The sequence below is a fragment of the Penicillium odoratum genome, assembly GCF_028828045.1.
Source record: "Penicillium odoratum strain IBT 22623 chromosome Unknown utg000005l_segment0_segment0, whole genome shotgun sequence".
In the NCBI taxonomy this organism is placed as follows: Eukaryota; Fungi; Ascomycota; class Eurotiomycetes; order Eurotiales; family Aspergillaceae; genus Penicillium; species Penicillium odoratum.
In genome coordinates, this window is record NW_026643147.1 from 2,659,148 (window position 1) to 2,684,263 (window position 25,116).

At 48.2% G+C, this 25,116-nt stretch overlaps 11 protein-coding genes across 11 annotated transcripts; 7 read left to right on the forward strand and 4 right to left on the reverse strand.

The window, feature by feature from the left end:
* Positions 1-104: 104 nt before the first annotated feature.
* Positions 105-1,100, forward strand: pup1 (proteasome core particle subunit beta 2; the record flags this gene model as incomplete). The annotated part of the gene is made up of 3 exons (XM_057140463.1): positions 105-230; positions 319-366; positions 447-1,100. The coding sequence occupies 3 exons, from the start codon at positions 105-107 to the stop codon at positions 1,098-1,100; spliced, it is 828 nt and encodes a 275-aa protein (XP_056994469.1).
* A 352-nt stretch (positions 1,101-1,452) lies between these two features.
* Positions 1,453-3,771, reverse strand: N7520_006530 (uncharacterized protein; the record flags this gene model as incomplete). The annotated part of the gene is made up of 2 exons (XM_057140464.1): positions 1,453-3,401; positions 3,459-3,771. The coding sequence occupies 2 exons, from the start codon at positions 3,769-3,771 to the stop codon at positions 1,453-1,455; spliced, it is 2,262 nt and encodes a 753-aa protein (XP_056994470.1).
* Positions 3,772-4,292: 521 nt separating this feature from the next.
* On the reverse strand, positions 4,293-5,160 carry N7520_006531 (class I SAM-dependent methyltransferase; the record flags this gene model as incomplete). Its single annotated transcript, XM_057140465.1, has 2 exons — positions 4,293-4,984; positions 5,055-5,160. The coding sequence occupies 2 exons, from the start codon at positions 5,158-5,160 to the stop codon at positions 4,293-4,295; spliced, it is 798 nt and encodes a 265-aa protein (XP_056994471.1).
* A 410-nt stretch (positions 5,161-5,570) lies between these two features.
* Positions 5,571-5,800, forward strand: N7520_006532 (uncharacterized protein; the record flags this gene model as incomplete). The annotated part of the gene is given in 2 exon segments (XM_057140466.1): positions 5,571-5,678; positions 5,696-5,800. The coding sequence occupies 2 exon segments, from the start codon at positions 5,571-5,573 to the stop codon at positions 5,798-5,800; spliced, it is 213 nt and encodes a 70-aa protein (XP_056994472.1).
* Positions 5,801-10,975: 5,175 nt separating this feature from the next.
* On the forward strand, positions 10,976-11,581 carry N7520_006533 (uncharacterized protein; the record flags this gene model as incomplete). Its single annotated transcript, XM_057140467.1, has 1 exon — positions 10,976-11,581. The coding sequence occupies one exon, from the start codon at positions 10,976-10,978 to the stop codon at positions 11,579-11,581; it is 606 nt and encodes a 201-aa protein (XP_056994473.1).
* A 280-nt stretch (positions 11,582-11,861) lies between these two features.
* N7520_006534 (uncharacterized protein) lies at positions 11,862-13,994 on the forward strand (the record flags this gene model as incomplete). The annotated part of the gene is made up of 1 exon (XM_057140468.1): positions 11,862-13,994. One exon carries the CDS (start codon positions 11,862-11,864, stop codon positions 13,992-13,994), a length of 2,133 nt encoding a protein of 710 aa, XP_056994474.1.
* A 245-nt stretch (positions 13,995-14,239) lies between these two features.
* N7520_006535 (uncharacterized protein) lies at positions 14,240-16,144 on the forward strand (the record flags this gene model as incomplete). The annotated part of the gene is made up of 1 exon (XM_057140469.1): positions 14,240-16,144. The coding sequence occupies one exon, from the start codon at positions 14,240-14,242 to the stop codon at positions 16,142-16,144; it is 1,905 nt and encodes a 634-aa protein (XP_056994475.1).
* A 411-nt stretch (positions 16,145-16,555) lies between these two features.
* Positions 16,556-17,788, forward strand: N7520_006536 (BSD domain-containing protein; the record flags this gene model as incomplete). Its single annotated transcript, XM_057140470.1, has 2 exons — positions 16,556-17,453; positions 17,511-17,788. 2 exons carry the CDS (start codon positions 16,556-16,558, stop codon positions 17,786-17,788), a joined length of 1,176 nt encoding a protein of 391 aa, XP_056994476.1.
* A 525-nt stretch (positions 17,789-18,313) lies between these two features.
* On the reverse strand, positions 18,314-20,480 carry N7520_006537 (RanGTP-binding protein; the record flags this gene model as incomplete). The annotated part of the gene is made up of 5 exons (XM_057140471.1): positions 18,314-20,042; positions 20,094-20,194; positions 20,251-20,308; positions 20,366-20,397; positions 20,460-20,480. The coding sequence occupies 5 exons, from the start codon at positions 20,478-20,480 to the stop codon at positions 18,314-18,316; spliced, it is 1,941 nt and encodes a 646-aa protein (XP_056994477.1).
* Positions 20,481-20,928: 448 nt separating this feature from the next.
* On the forward strand, positions 20,929-23,186 carry N7520_006538 (translation termination factor GTPase eRF3; the record flags this gene model as incomplete). Its single annotated transcript, XM_057140472.1, has 3 exons — positions 20,929-22,212; positions 22,272-23,069; positions 23,127-23,186. 3 exons carry the CDS (start codon positions 20,929-20,931, stop codon positions 23,184-23,186), a joined length of 2,142 nt encoding a protein of 713 aa, XP_056994478.1.
* Positions 23,187-23,611: 425 nt separating this feature from the next.
* Positions 23,612-24,184, reverse strand: N7520_006539 (pre-rRNA-processing TSR2 family protein; the record flags this gene model as incomplete). The annotated part of the gene is made up of 1 exon (XM_057140473.1): positions 23,612-24,184. The coding sequence occupies one exon, from the start codon at positions 24,182-24,184 to the stop codon at positions 23,612-23,614; it is 573 nt and encodes a 190-aa protein (XP_056994479.1).
* Between the last annotated feature and the right edge of the window lie 932 nt (positions 24,185-25,116).

Consider the following 25,116-nt stretch of genomic DNA (forward strand, 5'->3'; position numbering starts at 1 on the left):
ACCTATCCCCATCTGCTCCTCCCAAATTGAATACAGCAAACATCTCCTTACTACACGTCAACTAGCCATACCTTTCCCAAACGGTCCACCCCTGCATTTTCACGATGCCAGGTTTCGACTTCTCCAACTACAACCGCAACGCGGCTCTTCACGCCAGGGGCGTTCCCCTCCCTAAAGCCACCAGTACGGGTACAACAATCGTGGGATGCATTTTCGATAATGGTGTTGTGGTACGGTCACCCAGGATCCAGAATCCAGAATCCAACGAAGACAGGAATGGCGGACCGCAAGCTGACATGATATTGTGGGGAACTACAGATTGCAGCAGATACCAGAGCCACCAGCGGACCCATAGTAGCAGACAAGGTACGAAAAACAATGTCAAATGACACCAGAAAGCCTCTCGGATTACACCCCGCTAACAAAGCGCCGCCACTGGAATATAGAACTGCGAGAAGCTCCACTACATCGCCCCGAAGATCTGGTGTGCCGGTGCCGGTACCGCCGCTGACACTGAATTTACCACCGCGCTGATCAGCTCGAACGTCGAACTCCACTCCCTATCGACAGGCCGCGACCCCCGTGTGATCACCTGCATGACCATGCTGAAGCAGCACCTCTTCCGGTACCAAGGTCACATTGGCGCGTACCTGGTTGTCGCGGGTGTTGACCCAACCGGAGTTGGTCTGTACACTGTGCACGCGCACGGTTCCACAGATAAGCTGCCGTATGTGACGATGGGATCCGGATCTTTGGCTGCTATGTCGGTGTTTGAGTCGACGTGGAAGCCCGATCTGAACAAGCAGGAGGCTATTGAATTGTGTGCAGAGGCCATCAAGGCCGGTATCTTCAATGACCTGGGATCCGGTAGCAACGTTGATGTCTGCGTCATTGAGAACGACAAGCCAACTAAGTTGATGCGCAATTATGAGAAGCCAAACGAGCGTGGACAGAAGGAGCGGAACTACCGCTTCCCTCGTGGTACTACTGCTTGGTTGAACCAGAAGGTCATCACAAAGGAAGATATGAAGAAATATGTGACAATTGAGACTCTTTCTGGGGACTCCAACCTTGCAGGAGATATGGATATTGACGTTTAGAGAGTTGAGGGTTAGGGTTCAGGTGATGTTCACGCTAGTGGTCTTATTTTCCTGGGGCGATTTAATATACACTGGGCTTGTGTCTCATTGCCGTCGTTGTATTCATGAAAGACGATTGGCTCGATCTGGTTGTGGAATGATACGCCTCTACACCTGAAGTATTCGAGTCGATCAATGAAATCAATCAAATTTCTTTATATCCACAACTTACTCGGAATGAGAAGCACGTATGACAGTAATAGTTGGATATGGTATATGGTACTATGTATTCAGTCGTCCCAACGGATGATATGGTATCTCTAATTTACAAATCTATTAAATGTACAAAAGCAGCCATAAGGATCCGAGGAATCTATTCATGATATGAACCAGCACTCGACCGGCCAATCTGCGGTCCCTCATGAAGCTCTCGAACAACATCCTGTCCTTCAAACTTCTCAATGATCCACATGATATACTCATACTGAGTAGGCGAAATGCGTCGTCCTTCACGACGATACCGCACCACACCAGCATGGTACATTGCCCGTACCAAAGACGGGTAGACAGGCCCACCATGTTTGCGAAGGTAGTCGTAAAGCCAGTGGATAAGGTGAAAGGAGCGAGAGGGAGTCAACTGCTGGCAGCAGGAGAATGCGACAGCCAGCTGGTGGATGAATTCAACGGCAGCATAAGGATCAGGGCATCTGCTGTCTCGTGGTCCGGGGTGGTAGCGGACGAGAACTTTCTCATCCGCATGTGGCATGGGCACCCAGGCCTTGTGGAGACAAAGTTTGAATGGCGTATGGTTGCGCAGGAGCCTGGTGATCGACCAGATGCTTTTTGAGTCACCTACTCTGGCGAGGCGAAGACATTCTTCTGTGGTTTCAGGACTCAAGAGATCCAGCCGATTGAACATTCGTTCAAAGTAACCGTAGAAAAGGGTCTTGACTCCGTTGTAGGTGGCTGGGTCTGTCCAGAGATCTGCCAAAGAGACCTGAGAGGTTTCAAGTCGTTCGAGGGTGTGGCGGGTGGTTTTGGTGACCAGTTTCCTTAACTTGAGGTCAACTGCGAGCAGAAGAAGGCCGTTATATGGAAGGTTCAGAATGTGAATGCCATGCAATAGGTCTGCAAGGAAAGCTCCTTCCGTCTGCGAAATAGTGGTTTCGTACAGATTGAGCAACAAATAGATAGAGCGATCAGTTGCTCTGGCATGCGAGTGATACATGGGCCCCATAGATCGACTCAACGTGCGCAAGACCCATAAGCGAAGTACAATTTGCTGTTGGACAGGTAGATTGGAATTCGTAGGGAGGGCAGTTAATACCCCCTCGAGGTTTTGGGTGAAGGCCTGCGTCAGATCTGACCATACTTGGGAACGTGCAATTGACGAAGCGTCAGTCATGTTCAATAGGCAATCTCTCCATTGCTCAAGCTGTCGATCTCGATCCTGCTTCTGCTCAACAGCGGCCAGGCGTTCGGTGACGTCGATAAGACAATTAGTTGCACAGTCAGGGTCGAGTCGTTGTAACAAAGACACAGGGAACTGGCTAGATTTCGTCGAAAAATTTTCACTGAATTTGTCCAGCCATGTCAAAATAAAGGTCGAGGGCCAATGAACATCGTGCCTGGCAGTGTGAGTTGCAACAATAATTTCGCCCGCGAAACGAAAGTCGCCGATGCTCATGAGTTCTTCAAGCCATGAATCAACAATTTCTTTCTCTAATTCACTATATCCCAGAATGTTGCAACGTCCGATGGCCTGCCACATAGCACGGTAGTGCTTTAGCAATGCTTTCTGGTCCCATGATGCCAGAGTCTTGTTTCGCTCAACAAGGATATGCGGCAAAGCCTTTAAGATCGAACAGAGTTCATCCGATGCAAGCAATCCCAGCTCGAGGGCACGGGAGACTGCGTTCAGCACGGCGGTCCGGTTTGATCGCCTTGTTTTCGTTCGCAAAAACAAATTCACTGCGACAAGGTAGTTACCGGCTCCCCAAACGTTCAAAAACGGGTCATCCAGGAATTTTATTGCTTGCGTCAAATCCTTCGTTGAGCGCATAAGCAAACTGTCGAAAATCCGACGACTGTATTCCGGCTCTCGGTGGAGGTCAATTCTCAACCGACGGGCGAAGTCTCGAGCATCCTCAATTCCCCAATCTTTCCCTTCCAGGAACTTTTCGAATATTTGCGCCTGTGTTGGTTCACTTTCTTGCCGCGAAGTCAAAATTTGTTCTTTCGGGATACGCGGGTCAATGCTGGGATTATGGTCGTAGAAGAGTAGCGCAGTCTCGGCGGTTGCGAAAGCATAGCTACTCAAATCTTTCAAGTAGTTAGTAACTTAATTCTGCTGGACTCGTTGGCTTCGGTCCCACATACCTTGAGTATCGACATGCGATCTCTGCCACGGGTGGTCAGTCCACTTCATATGTTCTCTCCCATTTCGCCCAAATAGACACGCGATATCCTCCGCTGGAGATACCCCAAAGCCAGCCAGTGCTGTATTCCGGCGCCGAGCAAGTCGTCTTCGCGCCTCCAGTGGGCCGGGGACGCAGCTGCCATGTCGTCGTTGACCGTTGGCGAAGCGACGGAAAGTTGCTGCAAGCAGATCATCACTGACCCAGGGATGATCGAGAGTCGGAGCCGAGGGGGTTTTTAGAGCATGCCTGTAGGCATGCCTACTAAAAGACATGGATCGTGGTATGGCATACGCGAGCCAATTGCAGTGTTTGGATCATGTACGGTCGTTTAACATTTGGATGCAGCTTCGAGCGTATTTCTTGGCGTTTCTGACTAATCATACTGACCAATCAGACTCCACCAATTTATGAGCATGAAGTATCACAGTAACTTCGAATTTTGATACGAAATGTTCAATTTCTATTTTATTGTTTGTGATGCGTAAAATATAAAGTCCACCAGCTATTTTGTCTTTGTGCCTGAAGAGCTAATGGAATCCGAACAATGCAACACAAAATGCGTAAGTACAGGTCTGGTTCATGAATGGGAATAAAGCAACAAATGTAAGATGGATGATAAAAGAGAATCCATAAATTTGGATAAAAAACAAAACCTGACGCCAGTGTAATGCATAAAACATGCTGTTCGCCCGCCAATGGTATATCATGCTTATCATCCCAGCGAAGACATTTTCGAACGGTGTATAGGCCATATCATCATAAAGGGGATCAGTCTCATCTCCTCTGAAGTTCATCATGTTTTCGTGGCGAGCGGTTTTCGGCCCGTCACCACATAGTAATCCATGTAGGCATGGACACTCCGATCCTGTATGCTCTTCCTGACATCAACCAGGAAGACTTCAATCTCAGGTTTCGACCAGCCCAGAGCAAGAAAGGGTTTGTAAGACCAGCCAGACAAGGCCTCCAGCCAATTGCTCTCACTCCATTTTCCAATGGCCTTCAAATGCTCATCTGTCGGCCAAGTATTCGTGGGGACTTTGAATTTTCGTTGCTCAATATCCACGAAGCCCACTTCCTTCATCCAGCGCTGAATACGATGGGCAATTCGAAATTGTCGACATGGCTCAACATCTTGGCTGGAGCGCATGTTCAAATCGAACCAGTCGTGCAGAGCGTAAGTACTGTACCCATCTGGGTTCTCTGGTGGCATGGTGCCGTCGTCACATTTTGGTTTCGGGTCCAGTTCCTGACATTCTATATATGCGCCGGGTTTGAGATGTTTGAAGGATTGCCGTAATACGTCTATGAAGGATGACATGGCGCCTGACATGTGTCCGATGTGAATGAAGTCGAAATGATCTGCGTCCCAGAGCCATTCTTCTTCTGCGGCGTCGTCGATCAAAAAATGAACATTCTCTGGGACCTCTGTGGGCTGAACTGGAGAGAGATCTGTTCCTGTGATGGTGGCGTTGGGGAATAATGATGCTGCGGTAGAAAGAACATTAGCTATCGATGTAACACATGACATACTTAAGCGAGGATTGGAACTTCATACCCATCTCTATTGGCCATATACCAGAACCGGTGCCAACATCGAGAATTTGTTGGGGCTTTTCCAGAGGAACATGGAATAATTTGTCTTTCATGACCATTTTGAACATATGATGTGCAAGGTCCAGACGGTCAAGTTCCTGTTCGTCATTGGGATACAAATATGCTGAAGTTAAAGTTAGGAGTGCCCCAGAATACGTTTAGGTGAAATTGAGTCACAAACCTCCTTCATGGTATTTGTGATACCGTCTCCCATTCTCAACGGGATAATCTGTTACACTGTCCGTCAAAGACTGCGTGTCACTATCATCGTTTCGTTAGTCAATCTTCGGAAGCCGGTAGAAACATCCCAGCTAGACAAGATGGCATACCATTCACTTTTTGGTTCCTAAATAATCTCCGTTAGCGTTTGGCGTATAAAGGATAGCAACAGAAATGGCAGCTCATGGGTAGAAAGCCGCACTTCTCGTGAAGCCATGTAGTCAATGAACAAGTGCTTACAGAAGACTTAGGACTCATCATGACTGCCTCAGGTCCGTACTCAGTAGGATTAACCGAGGTAGGTGAGAGTTTGAAGGCCAACCCTAACGAAGGTGGAACAGGAAGGATGCAGAGTGGCTCCAAACCGGTAATTCTCAACTCCAGTGCAGAAAAGAGAAGAGAGAGGAGACGAACAACACAACCACACGAGAAACCGTGGGAAGCGAGCGCTTATACTCGCTACAGTCAGGAGAAGCGCGAGCTCTATAGTACACAATGGCGGGGGAGCTAGCACTGGAACGAATTGGGAGGAAGCAGGGAATTTAGCGATACTCCATTTCCGGTCCCACACTAGATGGATATTGACGGATATTATCCAGGGGAGTGAGAGGGAAGTAAATTCAGAGTCCAAAAGAAATAATAAAAATAAAAATAAAAATAAAACTTGGAACAAGGCGGAATGGATTTGGAGCAAGTTGTCAGTTCATCGCCGAGCCCGACAGCTCGGGTTAAGTTATAATTTGGCAGGACGGGAAGACGATCCGGACAACTATAAATCAAATAATGGGCAAGCTGTCGGAGTGGGATCGACATTAGAAATGTCGCAACAACCAAGGCCCGCAGGGGGGTGAGTGGAGTACAAGGGCGTGCATGGATGGGGTACAAAGTTGAGCCAGACTTATGGACATGGACGTCAGAGTCGGGCTGAGAGTTTTTAGCGGGGAAGCGCTTCGGGCGGGCAGCCATGTAATTCCAATTTTGAAATTTTGCTAGGGATAAAATCTGCGAGATGACCGGTTTAGAAAGAGAAATTTAAAAAGGATAATATAATCTTTTTTCCCAGAAGAGAAAATAAAACTAGAAAACGACATGCAGTTCACGGAAAGCGGAGAAGAAAATACAATACGCATATAAAACGCCCCAAATCCTTTCCCTGTTTTGGTCAATTGGTGGTTCGAGCGTAAGTCGATCCCAGCATTCGGATTTTACAGTTGATTAATGTTTTTTTTTTTTTTTTAATTCAAGAGAGTCCGGCATTTTCATACATTGGGTACATTTTCCGCTAAACTTTTGCTCTGCCCGTGGACGTGGACCCTTTCCTGATTTTTATAATTTCAGACATGTTTAAGATTTTATTTTCTTGACTTCTCAGGCAGGAAAATCAAGTTCCCAGGACTTGAACTCGCAGGACCAGGTCATCCAATTATCAACGGTTCCAGTTTCCTGGGAATTGGCAACTGAACTAGTCAAGGACCACTGTACCCTTTGCTCTGGGAATCTCCGAAAATCTGGCTAAAGAAAAGAAAAAATACATGTGTGCATGAACGCTGCATGGTTGATCCTAGTCGCCATTCGTTTCCGACAGTTCGGTTCCTCCGTGAAATAGAAGAAAAATTCAATTAATTATTTTTTTCTTCTCGGTACCAGGCCCTTACTAGATCGAGCGGGTATGACCCAAGGAGATAACAAACTCCTCTGATCGACCACTGGGAACCCTCCCAGCCCCGCAGTTAGCGATGGGCAAGAAAAAGCCCCAGTGGAGCTGTCAGGAATTCCAATTCATACTCCGAACTCCAAGGAGAGGAGTTGATTTGGCAAAATCTTACAAAATGATAGCCTCGTTGTGACATCTATCCCCAGCATGGTCTTTTTTTCTTTGTACCTAATTCTCGGTTCCATAGAAGGGAGTACCCTGGCATTACCCATGTGGCGGTATGGAACAAGGCAACAGAACTAACATGGAACTAGCTTAGCTGATATCGTAGCCAATTTTGATTTGCTCAGAAGACCAAGCGCTTCGCCTGCTACTTAGTGCCACCATTTTTTTTCTTTCTCTAGCGGTGGGCAAGTTGATCGGTCAGAATTAGCGTCTCGTGCGGACTTGAATCTAGACACTTGACCCCTGCACTCGACTTGGTGATTAATACTGCGATCATATAACGTTATTTGTTTTCTTCTTTTCTTTTCTTTTTTCCCTTAAAATTATTCATACAATTTCGAATGCATAGAAGAATAAAAGCGAGTGAAAGAAAGAAGCTTGTAATTCTATAGAAATTAAACATTCTCAAGCTCGGGGAAACTCACGGACCACGTAAGGCGGGGGTTTTTTTTTTCATTCGGGATCTGAAATCTGCATTGACAGACAGTGAAATGCTCCGATCTTTTGGGCCCCCAAGCCTCGTCACCATAGGGTATCAAGGATAAAAAGTACATAGAAGGTTCCTACTATCTAGATAAGTATCTGGTAAATTAGTTATACGAGATATCGACGACGACGATCTACCACAGATGCGAGCAATTTCTGTTAACCTATGTATCTGTACTTCGGAGTACTCCGAAGTCAGGGTAAAAACGAACCGAAAATCTACGTAAACAAAGGGAAAGGGAAATATGTAGTAAAAAAAATAAAAATAAAAATAAATCAAAATAAATAGCCCTGCCTATGAGAACCCGGTAATAGTTCCAGAAATAGTAGACAATTCCCATGGCGCTGGGATTCCATTCAAAAGGATGGAGCTTTGTTAGAAAATGGACGAGTGAAAATCCTTCTGGCTGACCCGACGGCTGGGAAAGTGTTCGGGTTCCAACGCGTCGGGACCGCCGCAGGATCCAACCCTAGTCATGTTTGAAGAATTATTTTGTTTTGATTTTGATTTTGCCCCCCAATTGAAGCCTGGGTTGAGTGTGCATGATTGTCTACGGGGTAGATCTGATCTGACTCCGAATTGATACCAGGTACTGCCTTATGGAAATGAAAAGATTCTCCGATCCGTTCCGTCTCGTTCCCGTTCACAGCAATGGGAATACCAGCTGAGACTTCAACATGTTACACTCACTCCCGGCTCCGGGCCCTTGCGACCAGATGACTCCCTGCAGATCGAGGAGGCTGAGAAAAGGATCATATAGCAATACTACCTTGCCATGCGTCTAGCAGATTACGGAGCATTTAGCCTTGAGAGTATCCAATGATTTCGTAGATGCGCTTAGGCGAGCATTTCAACCGAGATCTAGCGACGCCAACAGCTTGTTTATTTACCCTTTTGAGCTCTCTGAAACACTGGATTTTCCAGTTATCCTTCGGCCGAACGATGCAAGCCTCAAGCCCTCTTCATAAATACTTGATCTAAGGCTACGTGGCTCCTAAATTAAAAGATGAAATTAAAAATAAGTAATTGAATAAATGAACGAATACCCCTCGGTGACAGGAATTATTTTCGTTGCTTAGTACGGAGTAGATCACTTTCATTGACAAATACCAGTCCCCCACATTTCAGCCCGTCATTCAACCAAAGAAATCACCAATACTTCAATCCTCACTTGACGTCAAACAGAACTAGTCTACAATGTCAGACTACAACCGTGGTTCTGGATATCCTCGCGAAAACCTCTTGCTGCGGGGTCGACGATCAGCTGGAGAGGCCCACATGCGCGGAACATGTTTAGTTAATTCACTAGCTATCTCGGATAGCAAGCACGTTTCAGCTGGGCCTATGGGAAACGTTTTGAAGAGACACACAAGCTAAATATCGGTGTAGATCCCGTCATCTCGCTAGAGGCTTTCCGTGAGACCCAAGGGGATGGGAGCGACCCATATTTGATTTGGAATTTGGAATTGGTTATGCCGCAACTCTATCAGTATACGATGTATGCGGATCACCCCATGTGGAGCCGAGGACCAATCGGCAGACTGGACAGCGAAGTCATGCATAAGTGACACGGGTCGTTCGCTGTCAGCGGAAATATAAAATATATAATATAAAACAAAATACAATGGAATAAAACTTTGGAATCGGCACTACGGATTAATACAGAATCGCGATTCGGTAAACAATGACATTGGTGGTTTGCAACTTTCAATTTCAAGATCGAGGAACTCTTCCGAACAAGACCCGCTATGTACCCAGGTGGATGGAACAGAGGGGCCTCGGGCGGCTCTATGGGAGCCAATGATACCTATAGAGACCTGGAAATAATTTGTCATTGTTTGGGGCCATATGTACTTTTCAAGTCGCTTGGGTCAGTTGTCCCCGCCGATGACGACCGGGGTCAGCCAATAGTCAACGAAATTAAGCGACCAACCTCACCAAAAACATTTGAATTGAAAAAGACCAGTCACAGTCAACATTTGACTTATAAGATAATCCCCTCGGAAAGATCCTCCTTACTTGATTGATTGCCCGGTGACTAGGTGGCTCACAATACCTACATGTTACCACCAAGACAAACATTTGAATGTTTGACCTCCTTACAATTCCTTCATCCCAGGCTTCTGTTCAAGAATTTGATCTTGTTCTTCGGAGTCCCCGGGGATCTCGATCGGGATCGGAATAATAAATTATGCATACATACTTAGTCTAAATGTAAATATCTGCTTGGGCATTGTTGTCCCTTGCTGAAGTATGACTGGCCTAAATTCATCAGCCAAGCCACTTTTCCTAATACCTCGGGAACCCACTGTGAATATTATATACAGACCCCGGCATCAGTCAACAATAGGTCCACAACTTTTTAACATAATGACTTTGAAATCACACATGTATATAAGTATATTTCAATTGATTGACTCAATAGGGTCATTCCAGAGTTGTTCCATTCTTCTATGGTGCTGGATCCAGGAAGCTAGCGGTTATTAAAAATTAATGTAACTCGAGTGCTGATACTTTCAGCTGTGAATTGTGAGGCGCCTAGAACAGTTCGAATTTCTACAATACCTCCCTCTCATACCATTTACCTACCCAGTCTCCCACTCAGCCTTCCACTTAGTATCCTACCATATCTTCTACCTTCTTTCCTACTATATCAGGTGAATAGTCGAAGGGCTCTCCAAAATATCAAGTACTAGTAGCGAACTTGAAGTAACAGATAGGAAATGTCAGGGGCTGCGGGCTCGAGCACGTGTCTCAAAGTCCAAAGTGTACCTTTCAAACCTTGTAAGGCTGAAGTAAATACTGTACAGTATATACTATATTGATAGGCATTGACCGGTCATACTGTAAAATATATACAAGTGTCCGTCGGGTGGTTCAAGAAACCGTACGACCCCAGGTCGACATCCGTGAGATCATTACATTGGGAATAATTTGCATCGGGTGAAATCATTCCACTGCGGCTATATTAAACGATAATTACATACTAGCACCTGTATTTTTTCCAGTAGTCACTAGTAGAATCACTTAATTGTATATCTGTGCAGGTGGGTCTGAGCGACCGGATAAACCCGGTCGCCGCAATGACGCATCGCGGCCCCACCAATCAACAGAGCAATTAAACCCTTTTGATCTGACAAAAGCTGCATTACTGCTTGGATATTCGAGCTTTCGTCCTTGATGCTTACATGGTGCATCCGAAAAACGCGTCATATCTCACAAAGAGGCGCGTAGAGCTTGATTATCCATTGTCGACCCGAATATAGCTTCTTGATGCGCGTCCAAGCACTAGCTAGGCATGGCACGCCAAACCCCAGTCCGCTCCACTCGGGGCAAGGTCACCCGTGGTCGTCAGCCTAAGAAAGACACATCAAGTGAATATCAGACTTCAGAGGTGTACCAAGAAATGTTGGATGAAGCTGAGGCGCGAGACCCCGAGCAGTTCCAGGATAGGCCGACCAAGAGACGCAGAGTTGGCGATACAAAAGCCATTCCTGTAAACCCACCATCATCGGACCAGAACACCGTGGAAAAGTCAGCTTCAGGTCAAACCGATACCCAACAAATACAAACCGTTTATGACTCAACTACAGAGGACGAATCAGATATTGAGTGGGAGGATGTTGATATCCAACAAGCGGCACAGGAGCCTCCCAGTGCAAGTGCCCTTTCGGAGGGAGGAGACGAGACCCTTCATATCATCCTTGAAAAGGAGCCCGAGGCCCAAAAGAAGACTGTAGCCAGAAGAAAGCCGGTCACTGCAACGGAGAAAAAGTTACGTCTAGATATCCACAAGACCCATCTCCTTTCTCTATTGGCCCATGTGAACCTGCGGAATCGGTGGTGTAATGACCCTGAGATACAGGTGTGTGCCAAGAACCTAAATTGTGGTCAAAATGTCTAACATGTACCCAGAGCTGTTTAAAAAAAATGCTTCCAAAGAAAATAATCGCCTTGCTGCACCCAGACGAGGACAAACAGCAGTACACACGGTCAACGACGTTCATCGACGGCCTCAATCAAGTAGCCGATATTTTCAATCGGAAGTTTCGGGTCATCAAACCTGGATTGAAACGAGCACACTGGGCTGAAGATCAAACTCGGTTGAAGCAGAGAGTGGTATTGACCTACAAATCTGTCTAGGTGGTATTGAATGATTTCTGACACGTCTATAGGAATCAATCATGTCAGATGCCGAGGTGTTCTTATCGCTGGCAGATTTTCGGGCTCAGGCGAAATTGATGCAAGGCTCACGAGACTTTGGAGCGCAGCTATTTTGTGCTTTACTACGCTCGGTCGCTCTTGACGCGAGACTAGTATGCTCTCTTCAACCACTACCATTCTCAGGTACGGTGAAGGACATGACGCCGTCTAAAGCAGCAGCAAAATATATTGTCATATCTTCTGATGATCATGACACATCTACGGATGAGCGGCAGAAATCTACAGGCTCTTCTACTCCAACGAGGCCGCGACGAATTGGACGTCCTGAACTTGTTTCACGACCAGCGCAATCTTCCATAAGTCCAGGTCCGCGATCTTACCCATTACTCATCAGAATTGCAACTGACCTTCTTAAAGGGCCCCGTCCACTCCTTCAAGAGTCTGCGCACCCGGTGTTCTGGGTGGAGGTCTTCAATGAAGCAGTCCAAAAATGGGTTGCCGTTGATCCTATAGTGACCAAATCTTTGGCAAAACCTTCCAAATTTGAACCCCCAGCAAGTGACCCGTACAACAGCATGAGTTATGTGGTTGCTTTTGAAGACGACGCTTCCGTGAGAGACGTGACGAGGCGGTATGCCAAAGCATTCAACGCAAAAACACGCAAGATTCGGGTTGAGTCTACCCGAAATGGAGAAAACTGGTGGGACAAGGCAATGATGGCCTACGAAAAGCCGTTTCTTGAGGATCGGGATGAGGCGGAAATTAGTGAACTTACCTCCAAGTCTGCTGCCGAACCTATGCCGCGAAATATCCAAGACTTCAAAGATCACCCCATTTACGCCATTCATAGACATTTGCGTCGTAATGAGGTGGTCTATCCTGAACGTGTCATTGGCCATGTTGGACTAAGCAAAACGACATCCAAAAGCGACAACTTGGAGCCAGTCTATCGTCGGTCAGATGTGCACGTGGTGCGCAGTGCTGACAAATGGTATCGGATGGGAAGGGACGTCAAGGTGGGGGAACATCCGCTCAAACATGTTCCTGCTACACGCCCTAAAAGTGGATTCGCGAGTGACGAAGAGGGAGAGGAATCCGAGCATACCCCTCTCTATGCAGAATTCCAGACCGAAATTTACACGCCACCACCGGTAGTAGGAGGTCGAATCCCCAAAAACGCATATGGAAATCTGGATGTATATGTCCCAAGCATGGTGCCACCTGGGGCAGTTCATATAAAGCGCACAGAGGCGTCTCGAGCGGCACGAATTCTCGGGATTGACTTTGCAGATGCAGTAACTGGATTTGAGTTCAGAGGGCGCCGTGGAACCGCTGTCTTCGGAGGTATAGTAATTGCTGTCGAATACCAGGAGGCTTTGGAGGAGGTCTTGAGAGGTTTGGAGGACGAAAGACAACGCGCGGCCTTCGAGGCAAGAAGTGCGGAAGCTCTTGGAATGTGGCGACTTTTCCTACTCAAACTTAGGATCGCAGAAAGGGTTCAAGGCTATGCGAATGAAAATGAGAGTACTGCCGAATCAAACCCGAGAGAGACGAGTGTCGATCCAGCTGAAGGAGGTGGAGGGTTTTTCCCAGAGTCAGATCAACCCACGAGAAGCTCACCCCACGAACTTTGGAGTCAAGGGCAATCAATGGACACTGGAGAAGATGAACCTGTCATTTCCAACCCAGCAGGTGTCTCTGAGCAGCAAGAAGACCATTTTGGTGGCGGGTTCTTCCCAGAGGAACCTATCGAAGAGCCTGGGAAAGCGGATCTGACCACTGAGCCGAGTATCTCACAACTTCCACCAACCACGCAAAGAAAGCCCAAATGGAATAGCTCAGGTGCACCGCGCTATGAGTTAGTTGTGGTGCCCCACAAGTCAAATACTGTATCGGAGGAGCCGTGGTTCGCTTCTGGGAGTGGAGCTTCCAAAGAGCCCGAGGGATCTGAGAAAGTTCCTATAAGTGTGGACTCTCCAGCAAATGGTGACTCAGAATCTGTTAGTCTAGAAGTTGTCTCAAGGCCAACGTCGCCTCCACAAGCCTCTGGTCGCTCGCCGCCTGCGCAGGACTCGGACAGTGAGATTGAGAAAGGATCTTTGCTGTCCGAAGACCCTGATGATGAGGATGCAATTCCTGACTGGCTAGTTTGAAGCATCTTATAAATAGAATACATATACAGGAACATACTCAGATAAAAATGGTTCCAAGAAATTGAATCTAAGATTTAAGATGAATCCATATCTATATAAACCACGTGATCGCGTGACTGAGCGAGACGCCGCAGCGCGTTCAACGACGCGTTGCTCCACTTGTCAGAACGTCATGGTCTCACCATCGACCTTCCGTCTTCTCACGCCGTCCATGAAATACTTATGTCTTCTCCATTAGAGCTGCGATGAAACGTCATCAGGGCCCCAATAGACCGCTGGAAACACCCCAAGCCCAGTTTAAAACTCCGAGTCGGCCAACGACAAGGGTCTCGAAAAGTACCACATCGAAGAGGACTGCGTCTCCTCACATATTGGGATCAACAAATCCCCGAAAAAGAGACTCGTTGTCTAGTTCGCTAGCACAATCCACTCTCACACAGATCGACTTTGTGACACAAACAACACAGCCGGACGATGAAGCACTCGATTACCTCGAGGATTCTGGACCGTGTCCCAATACAAACGACCAACCTGTGCTCATAAACGAAGATAGTGATGATGGTCCCGACCACAGATCATCATTGCGATCCCGACCGGGTCGCTCGACATTCGGAACGGATAATGATAATCCCAAGAGGCGACGAAAAAGTGTTGGAGTGAATGGAAGGGGATCGGAGCAAGGGAACAGCGTACGCAAGAACCAGACCCCTCAATCCAGCGTTGGGCCCAACAAGAAGCGAAAATCTTCAGAAAAGCCGACCGCGAAGCGCGATAAGACCCTTACGCAAATGGATTTTGTGCGACGCTATATCCCGATTGATGATGACGATGACAACGACATGAATATGGGATATATACAACCCACGTTCCAGAGAAACATACCCAAGGATATTAAAACGAAAGGCAAACAAAAAATTACCGATAATGAGAGTCGACCAACGCCTAGCTCCGTTAAACGCAACCGCCGATTCCCAGAAGTAGAGCTGGATCTTTCAACAGGGGAGCCCATATCCGATTCGGGAACCAGTCAAGCGGCAGAAAATGGCAACATTCTGCATGATGGGGCGATGGTTGATGGCCCGGTAACGCCACAAAAGCGAAAAATCGAGATTCCATCTTCTCAATCGCCAGAAAGCCCTGGGCTGGCCATTATTACATCATCCCAATTTCGAACTGCGACCCATTCGACCTCGAAACAAAAGATTCGAAATTTCGCATATGGACAAGATAATCACATAAAGGAAGAATCTCCCAAGTCTCCACAACGAGTGGAGGACTCGCAGGGCCAGGGACATGGATCTCCTGAGAAAACCCCCACAGCTGGCGCCAGCCAACGTCCTACATTTGCAGAGAGGCTGGCTTCATGTGCACCATCTACTGAATCGATGGCCACTCCCAGACCGACATCAAATGTCCAACAGTCAAAAAGAACCGAACGACAGAGGACAGTGGTTTATGAAACTGATGCTGAAACTGACCAAAGCGGCTCGGAGGATAACGCGAACGATGGCCCTACAACACCGTCTCGATCAGATGAATGTCAAGTCCATGACACCCTTATAAGCAACCATATTCCATGGTCGTCTCTCGTCGATGACTCGCAAGAACTTCCTTTGCCGAATGTCCAATCCTCAGACAATCAAGATGATGACCCAGCGTCTGAAGCCCCAATGTCGGATGCTTCATTGTACTACCAGAGAATGCAACCGGCTACACAGTATCCACATGGATCCATTCCGTCACTCAATACCCAAAGACTATCTGAACTATTCCCGAACGAAGGGTCCACACAATATGTCAAGTCTGCACCTATACCTGCTGCACCTTCACTTTCAGGTCAAAAATTCCCCGGGCCATTCTTGCAAACCCAGACACAGTCTCAAGAGGGAGAAGAGCCTGAAATTGTGCCAGAATCGTCTCCTGTTCGAGGACAGGAGAACAGCATGGAAGAAAGTCAGGTGGTATTTCAGCGACCTCGCGTCCCGGAGTCGGTTCAAGTTGAATCATCCCAACCCGTTGCGCAGGCTCACGCCGAAAGGGGCAATGCTTTATCACGAAGTCAGCTTCTGACGTCAAGCGTTATGGAGAGTGTGCCTTTACCTAACTTCTGGATGGGGAGTCAGGATAGTGTGGGAGAACCTTATAGTTAGCTTGATTGTACATATGTGGAATTTTAATGAATCATGAATGAATTATGACTATCTATATAATTAATGGATATTCAAACGATATGCTTACTTGATTTTTATCTTGAGGTCATCTAGATCAAACACTTGGGAAACATGATTGGCCATAAAGATAGCGAGCTGCTGACCCTCGCATATGCCCTACTAGAAGTAATGCGAAGAAAGTTGAATAAAGATATGAGAATACAGGGGCTGGAGGGCTGAAAGGCTGAAAGGCTGCAAAGACATGTTAAATTGATCTACGGAGTATGAGTTGTTGACATGTGGTTTTTGATCTGCAGAAGCGGGGCGGTCGGCCCATTGGAACGAACGCGGAGGTGCAACCTCAAAAAGTGTTTGTTCGGAATTGTAACTTTACTTCCTCAACCCCTCACCATGGATATCCCTTACGACCACATCCAGGAGGAGATCCTAACCTCCAGCAAAGAGGACGGGTCCTCCGACTCCTCCAACTCCAACCCCAACTTGAATACCGAGTTCCAAGAGACCTTCCGTGCCTTCTCCGCCAGTCCATGGGGTACCCGGATTGGAGGACTTTGGGACAACGTCCGCAAACAGGGCGAGAGCTACTACGAAGGCGCCCGACAAGAATATGCCGCAGCTAGCGAGGAGGCTGTGAAGGGCTTCTCCGGCCTGAGAGACACCATCGCCGATCGGACAAAGGGGCTGTCTCTCAGCACCGCGACGTTGACCAGTGGCAACGAAAGCTTAAAGGACGATGCTTCCACACCAACCGCCTCGACGGAGGGGGAATCTAAGGGACAGGGCGAGGCAAGTGGCGAGGGCTTTATGTCTCGTTTGAAGGCCGAAGCCGCTCGACGACTCAAGGAAATCGAAAAGGCCGAGGAAGCGGCTGACGAAGCAATCTTGCGGTTCGGGCTGAACATCAGCCAGAAGCTGCGCGAGGCTGTCAGCATTGTGCCTCCTGAAGCGGACGAGTCGGGCAAACTTCTTTTTGAGAGTAAGGATGCGGATGGCAAGCGGGTTATTCATGCCACTCGGTTCGATGCTCAGCTACACGTCATTCACTCGAACTTGGAGAGCTTTACCAAGGACCCTGCCAGCGACCAATTCTCGGAATTTAATAAGAACTTCAGTGTCGATGCCAAAACAGACGAGATCGCTTCTCACCTGGAGAAGTACCCCGAATTGCGATCTGCCATGGAGAAGCTTGTTCCTGAGACGGTGGAATATGTGGACTTCTGGACTCGGTACTACTTCCTGCGACTTGTCATTGAGACCGAGGAGCAGAAGCGCAAGGAACTCCTGAAGGGTATATTGTGACTTGTCTAGATTCTCGATACACTTGACTGATGGCTATAATTTACAGGTGCCAACGCTGATGATGAAGAGGTTGGCTGGGATGATGATTCTGACTCGGAATCCGGGTCTCCTGCTACTCCCCAAGTCCGTGCTGGAGCTAAAAGCCTCGCCCCTGAAGCCCAGAAGGCTGAACCTCGCCGATCCAACGACCAGCAATCCCAAGCTGATAGCGAATCAAGCTACGATGTCGTGAGCGGAGCTGCTAGTCGGGCCCCTAGTTCACCGAAAGAGAAGGGCTCAACTACCAACTCGAAAGCAGAGGACAGCGATGAGGACTGGGAATAATCTCTTCCTCAAATAGGGCCAAGGACAAACTGATTCCATCCCGTGAGTGCTCAGCTTGCCTCTTTTGGCCCGGAAATGATTTGTCCGTGAAATTCGCGTTTCTTAACTTTCTGGAGTCCGGTTGTAATTGTTGCTGTATAGGCGTTAGAGGACTTCATCCTTCTTATTCCCGATTTGTTCTTGTAACTTGGCTTCAGCGATTGATGTCTAGTCTTTTTTTGGTTCATTTTTGAACATGCACATTGCTTGCTCTACTTGCATATCCTCTGGAATTAAGTGCACTCACGTGCATCGCCCCTTACCATACCCGGTGGTGTTATACGGTGTCTCTCGCGTAGAATTATCAGACTTTCTGGCCAGCGACTTTAATGTCTGGTTCTTATCCTCAACTACTCGAACATTTAAAGACATTTGATTTCTCAATCATAAAGTATTGCCACTATGAGAATGAGTTTGCTATGGTATCTTTCAAAGATTCGCTTATCAAGGCCATGATCATACACTCTCCTACCGAAGTCAAAGCTATTATGCTGTCCTGGGCCCAGCATCTCCATCATTCGGTGGTCCAATCTTTCTAGCCAGTGGCGAGCCCTGCGCAGAACCATTGCTCGTGTAGGCCGGCGTCATTCCCCTCAAGCCGCTAGGCCGTGCTTGATCGTAGCGAGTAAAAGGCGAACCCCGTTGCGAAGGAGTCTTTGGCGTATTTTCTCTAGAACGAGGATAGAAGTTCTGTGGAGTTCCAACGGGAAAATTAATGTCGTCTCCGTCGCTATGAGAAGCAGAAGGACTGCTATGCTGATACTCTTCACTGCGATGCTTAATAGGGCTTTCCCCGTAAGGATCCCAGCCCACACGGCGACGGGCTTCAGAGCGGAGCTGCTGGCGGTGCTGTTCGTCGCCGCCTGCACCGGTGGTTGATGATTCGAGGAAGAAATTGAGCATTTCGTCAGTGATGGCGAGGTGCGACTTTTGTTGGACTTGTTGGAGGGAAGATAGGCGGATGAGAGTCTCGAGGAGGGAAAGGGTTGTGCGAATATTTTGGAAATGGGGATTCGACAATGTTCTTGTGAATTGACTAGGTGATAGCGATGAGGGCGATTTCTGGTCGTTGAGAGATAGCTTTGCTAGCACATTTGGGTCGATTGATGATTGGTTTGTTGGGCTGTGTGGAGTGTTGTCTGCTTCTGACTCTGAGTCAGAGCTTTCATCTTCGGTGTAAACTTCGAGTGCTATCCATTCTGGATCTAGGCCAGGAGGTAGACGCCATTCTTCGGGAATGGCGTTCTCGTGGAGGGAGTCGAAATTCAGTTGCGCGGAAGCGTCAGCGCCATGTAATTGGGCATCAAGTTGAGCTTGAGCTTCGTCTGTGGAGTCCTCGGAGTTGTCGGAGGCGTACTGGTCGTCAACACCTTCACTCTCCATCATCCGACGTGGTGGTAGAGCATTCGGGTCTCTTTTCAACAAAAGAACAGGGTGATTTGTCTCCCCTTCGGTATTGATGTTGAGAACTCGACCGGTATCGGCGTAGAAAATCCTGGAGATCTGATGGACTGGCAGAATTTCGCGCATACCAGCGGTAGCAATGCCATCATAGCTGTGCGGCCGAGGCTCATCGTCTTCAAATGTATGAACTCGTCCATCATCCAGGTCCTCGATAATCATCAATTGGTACGCATACTCTTCGTCTTCTGCTTGTCCTGGAAGCTGCGGTGCTTTATTTTGACCATCCGAATAGTTTAAATTGATAGGCACACGTCGCAGTTTCACACAGGCCTTGTGCATAACTTCTTTCCAGGTCGTCGAACGGACTGATTCTTCATCATGTGGGCGCACATGACCAGAGAAAAGCATGTACATTGAAAGCGTAAATGTAGGTCCAATTTGGACCGGCTGGGGGTGACATATGCCATATTGTGAATCTCCAGCGGTCAGGAATGTGCTGGCCTGAAGAAGTCGAGATGGTGATATCGACGAGGGAAGAGTTGTAGATAATTTAGCCCCCGAGGTAGTGATGGCCAAATTCATAAGAGGCACCGCATCTTCAATCCGAGTTAACAAATCCTTGATATCTTGAATGATGAATTTTATTTCGGCATCAATGCTTCCCCGATTCTTTGGCGATCTAGAACCCTTGCGTGAACACTCTTCAGAGGATGCTGCTTTTGCCAGTCGCTGCCCAAGTGCCTGTATATCCCATCTCAGAGATTTTGTGAGAGCAACGGCAGACTCAAGAGACGTGTTTCCTCGAGCGGCGCTGAACATTCGGTTAGAATTCGACTCCAAGCCCCAATGATGGCCAACTCACATCATTTCGATCATATCAATTGACGGGGAGATGACCTGTATCTTGCTTTCCAGTCTTCGCTGCAATGACAGTAGCTCTGTACGGTCCTCACCATCTACATTCTGGTCCCACAAAGACATCAGCGCAGTCTATGACTTCAGTAAGTGATCCAACGTACTCTGAGCAGTCGCGATGATTGTCTTATCGCATAGGAAGCTGTGACTGCTATCCCAGAGCTGTAGAGAACCGTCAGCATTCTATTACATGTTTCCCCTGGAATGGTGCCAACTTACCGAATCGCATAGTTCATCGCCTGCTGCGTGAGCTGCCATATTGCCCGTTTAGATTACCGTCCCCACAGAATTGCGACATAGCATAAGAACATACCCGAGTTAGGAAGACGTCCATTTCGAGGAAACAGCCAGCTAGGCAGTCTCAGGCACGCTGTATGGATTGGGGCTGCTATAGAGCCTGTGAGCAATCAAGCATGGAGGGGTGTTGCTTATCGATAGTGTCGGGTCATGCCCAACAGTCGAAGATGATGCAAAGACGTAAAGAGAATGCGCACACTTACAAAGTCATTGACAAGAAAGGATTCCAAAAGATTCTTGTTTCGTCAGACATAGAACCTAAGTCTCAAATTTCATTTAAATCAATTGCAAAACCGGACAAATGCGATTGTTTTCATTTCTTTTTTTCTGCATATCCTACCACGTGACAACTCTAATCGATTGCTGAGTCATCGTTTGCGGGTTGCAAAATCAAAAACCGCGAGCCCCTCATTGTCGCTCCTCCACCTTTGACTCTCGTGTCGTATCTCCCGTGTCCTTGACTGTGTCTCGGATCCTCTCTCACGATGTCGAACCAAACCCCCGAATCTTGGGAGGATGAGCTTTCCCGGCAGGCTGAGGGTGTTAACCTGAATGGACAAAGCCGTCCTCAACCTCAGGCGCCTTCATTCCAGCCCGGCGCTGCGTCTTTCACCCCCGGTGCCGCCTCTTTCACTCCCGGCCAACAATTTCAGCAGTACGGCGGTGGCTACCCTTACGGCCAGTACGGTCAGCAAGCCTACGGATACCCCCAGCAGCAGCAACAGCCGCAGCAGCAGGCTTACAGCCAGTACGGCGCATATGCGCAACAGCCCGGCGGTTACAACCAATACTACAACCAGCAGCCTGGTGGCTTTGCCCAGCAGCCCCGCCAGAATGCTTCCGCTGCCTATCAGCAGGCCCCCGCCGCCCCCAAGCCCGCTGCGCCTGCCTCTGCCGCTCCACCCAAGGCTAAGGTCCTCTCGATTGGCGCTACCTCCTCGGCGTCTGCTCCCAAGACCAAGGTTCTCTCCATCGGTACCCCTACTCCTACTTCCACTCCCACTCCCGCTGCCGCTCCTGCTGCCGCCAAATCGGAGCTCTCGAAGGGTGACTCGAAGGGCACCGCGGCTGCCGAAGCTGGCGCAAAGGTGACCGCCAGCAAGGCCATCGAAAAGACGGATTCAAAAGCTGCTTCCAGCGGCAGAACCTCCCCTACACCGTCATCCTCTGGCCGTTCGAGCCCTGCTCGTACTGGCGTCGAAGCTGCCAAGCAGGCCCGTGCCGCAGATGCCGTCGCCAAGGCTCAGCAAGCCGATGTTGATGACGCTACCCTGAAGGAAATTTACGGTGAGCGCCGTGAGCACGTTAACGTTGTCTTCATCGGTCACGTTGATGCTGGAAAGTCTACCCTGGGTGGTTCGCTTCTGTACTGCACTGGCATGGTGGATGACCGAACGATGGAGAAGTACAAGAAGGAAGCCAAAGAAGCTGGCCGAGAGACCTGGTACCTGTCATGGGCCCTGGATCTGACTGCCGAGGAGCGTTCCAAGGGTAAGACCGTCGAGGTTGGCCGAGCATTCTTCAAGGTCGATATTCCCACCCCGGAAGGCCCTATTGAGCGACAGTTCTCTATTTTGGATGCCCCCGGTCACAAGTCTTATGTTCCTCACATGATCGGTGGAGCTTCCCAAGCAGACTTGGGTGTTCTTGTCATTTCTGCCCGTAAGGGTGAGTATGAAACCGGTTTCGAAAAGGGTGGTCAGACTCGTGAGCACGCCCTGCTTGCACGTAACACGGGTGTGACACAGCTTTGCCTAGTTGTGAATAAGGTTAGTTTCCGTCTTTCTGTCTGTCAAGCTACCCAACTAATGTATTTTTCAAAAAATAGATGGACGACCCTACCGTCGAATGGAGCAAGGCCCGTTTCGACGAGTGTACTATCAAGGTCATTAAATTCCTTGAAGCTCTTGGCTACAAGAAGAGCGACATCTTCTGTATGCCTATCTCCGCTCAGCGTACTCTCAATATTAAGGACCGCCTCACCAAGGACGTCTGCCCTTGGTATGATGGACCATCTCTGCTTGAGTACTTGACAGACTTCAAGCTACCAGAGCGCAAGGTGAACGCACCTTTCATGATGCCCATCACCGCCAAGTACCGTGACATGGGTACCATGGCCGAGGGCCGCATTGAATCTGGAATTATCAAGAAGAACGGCAATTATCTCATGATGCCCAACAGGACCGAGGTCTCGGTATCTGCTCTTTATGGTGAAACCGAAGATGAAATTCCCAATGCCAAGGTCGGTGACCAAGTTCGCCTTCGTCTGCGCGGTGTGGAAGAAGATGAATTCTTCCCTGGCTTTGTTCTTTGCTCTGCAAAGCGTCCCGTCCACTGCGTGTCTGCTTTCGAAGCCAAGATTCGTATTTTGGACCTTAAGAACATTCTTACGGCCGGTTTCAACTGTGTGCTTCACGTGCACTCTGCTGTTGAGGAGGTCACCTTTGCCGCTCTTCTCCACAAGCTTGAGCCTGGTACTGGTCGTAAGAGCAAGCGTCCTCCGGCTTTTGTCAACAAGGGTCAGACCATCATTGCCCGCCTTGAAGTTACGTCCACTGCCGGTGCTGTGTGTGTCGAGAAATACGATGACTACCAGCAGCTTGGACGATTCACTCTTCGTGACCAGGTATGATTTCTCTTCCATTTATCTCAGGTTACATTTGCTAATTCTTGAATCTACTAGGGTCAAACCATCGCCATTGGTATGGTTACCAAGCTCATTCACTCCGAGACTGACGCTTAAATGACTTTTGGAAATATTTATCGGGATATTTGCTCCCAGTGATGGGAAGAAGATCTAAAAAAGGATCGGCGTAGTGCTAGGGTGATTTTCTTCACCCCCAGAGCAAGTTCGCTGGAGCCGAGGTGAAACTCTAGACCAGCAGGCTTGGGTGGGTAGAGCCCGAGCCAAGATACACACAGCCAGTCCACTTCAAGTGACGATGATGAAAATTTACCCCTTTACGTTATAGATTCCACATTAGCTGTCTTTGAATTTTGAAAAGACAATTGCCCTGTTGCAATTCCATCTTCAGTACTCGTAATACCCCCTTAAGGAAGCCTGTTTGACGGCATTTTGCAATTGCTTTTGATCTATTGTAGGTAGTAAATCCATGGATATATTCGTCCCCAGGACATGAAAAAAGAAACATGAAGTCATATATGTATTTACCGCTTCCTTCCCACAACCTTGGTAAATCCATCGTCATCGATCTCGGGCTCGGCTTTCTCCCTCGGCGCTCTCACCAAAGCCGGAGCATCTCCCATCTCCACATCCATAGCATCTTCATCACTGTCGTCATCGGTCTCCTGATCTTCATCCCTAGACTCAACCTGCTTGAACATGTTGGCCGCCGCAGACCTCTGCTGACTCTTCTGCTGCCACGCTTCCCACATCTCCCGAATAGCGCTGAATTGTCCAGCCTCAGTCTGCTCCTTGAACTCCATAATCTGAACCGCGACATTGCCAGCGCTCTCATCATCGATCACAACGTCAAATTCATCATTCATGACCTGGATCAGCACGTCCTCAATATCCTCAGCGTCGGTTTCGGGTCGATCGACCAGCATCTCGGAGATAGCTCCGCAGAGCCAAGCGCGCTTGTCATCTGAGGTCGGACCGCCCCAGTTTGATTGCACGGCGAGTGTAAGTGAGGGCCAGTTGTTCAGGGCGAGTGTGATGCCCAAGTCGAGGTAGGAGGCCGCATCGGTGGCCGGTGGGGCGGTTGCTTGTGGGTCCATTGTATGTATTTTGTAGGAAGGGTAAATTTCAAGAAGAAGTATTGATGTTTGGGATTTTGGTGAGTCTGATGTCGTTCACGATTGTGTCTTGTTGATACCCCGCAGGTCGAGTGGGGGTGGAAAAAGTAGAGATTTGATTTGGGAGGAAGTCAACCAGGATTTAAGAACGATGTGAATATTGATGAAGGAAACTCCGAGAAAATTCAGTAGGAATCTTTCTATTCAACTGAGGAAGCTAACGGTGGGGGTTCGTGATTTTGCAAGGTCCCGCATCTCAATTTTTTTTTCCCCGAATTTACGATTAGATAGGCACGATAAGAAGTGTCAGGTGACGAGAATACAAAATAACCATCTAGATTCAGAGAGAATTGTTCTAACATCCATTTTTGATTTATAGGTTTCACTAACAAAAGAAGAGCAATTAAGAAAAATATTGAAGAGAGAAAAAAGTAACTCCGATAGGGGGAATCGAACCCCCGGCTGTCGTGTGAGAGACGACGATGTTAGCCACTACACCATATCGGATCTTAGATACCAAAGATAATAATTTTACGTTATATAAACAAATTTCTAGCCTCACCGGTCTCGAGACAGCCCTGTGCATGGCTGAATAGAGCCACGGCATCCCATTTTCATTTTTTTTTTTTCGTTCAAATCCCACCCAACCCTTACACGTTACAGCTGAGATATTTTCTCTAACGATCCGGAGCACTGAACTCCCGAGCTTCGCTACCACCTAGTGAAAATTCAAGCGGTTGTGTTCGGCTATTTGAAATCTCGAGGGCCCATTGCTACTGGTAGGTACCCATTGGACCACAACCCGCTAACAATGAACAGATACTGAAGACGTGAATGCTCAAAGGCCGCAGATATGCGCGTCTATCCAGCATGTAGCAAAACCACACCCCAGCACCTTTTTCCAGTGCATAGGA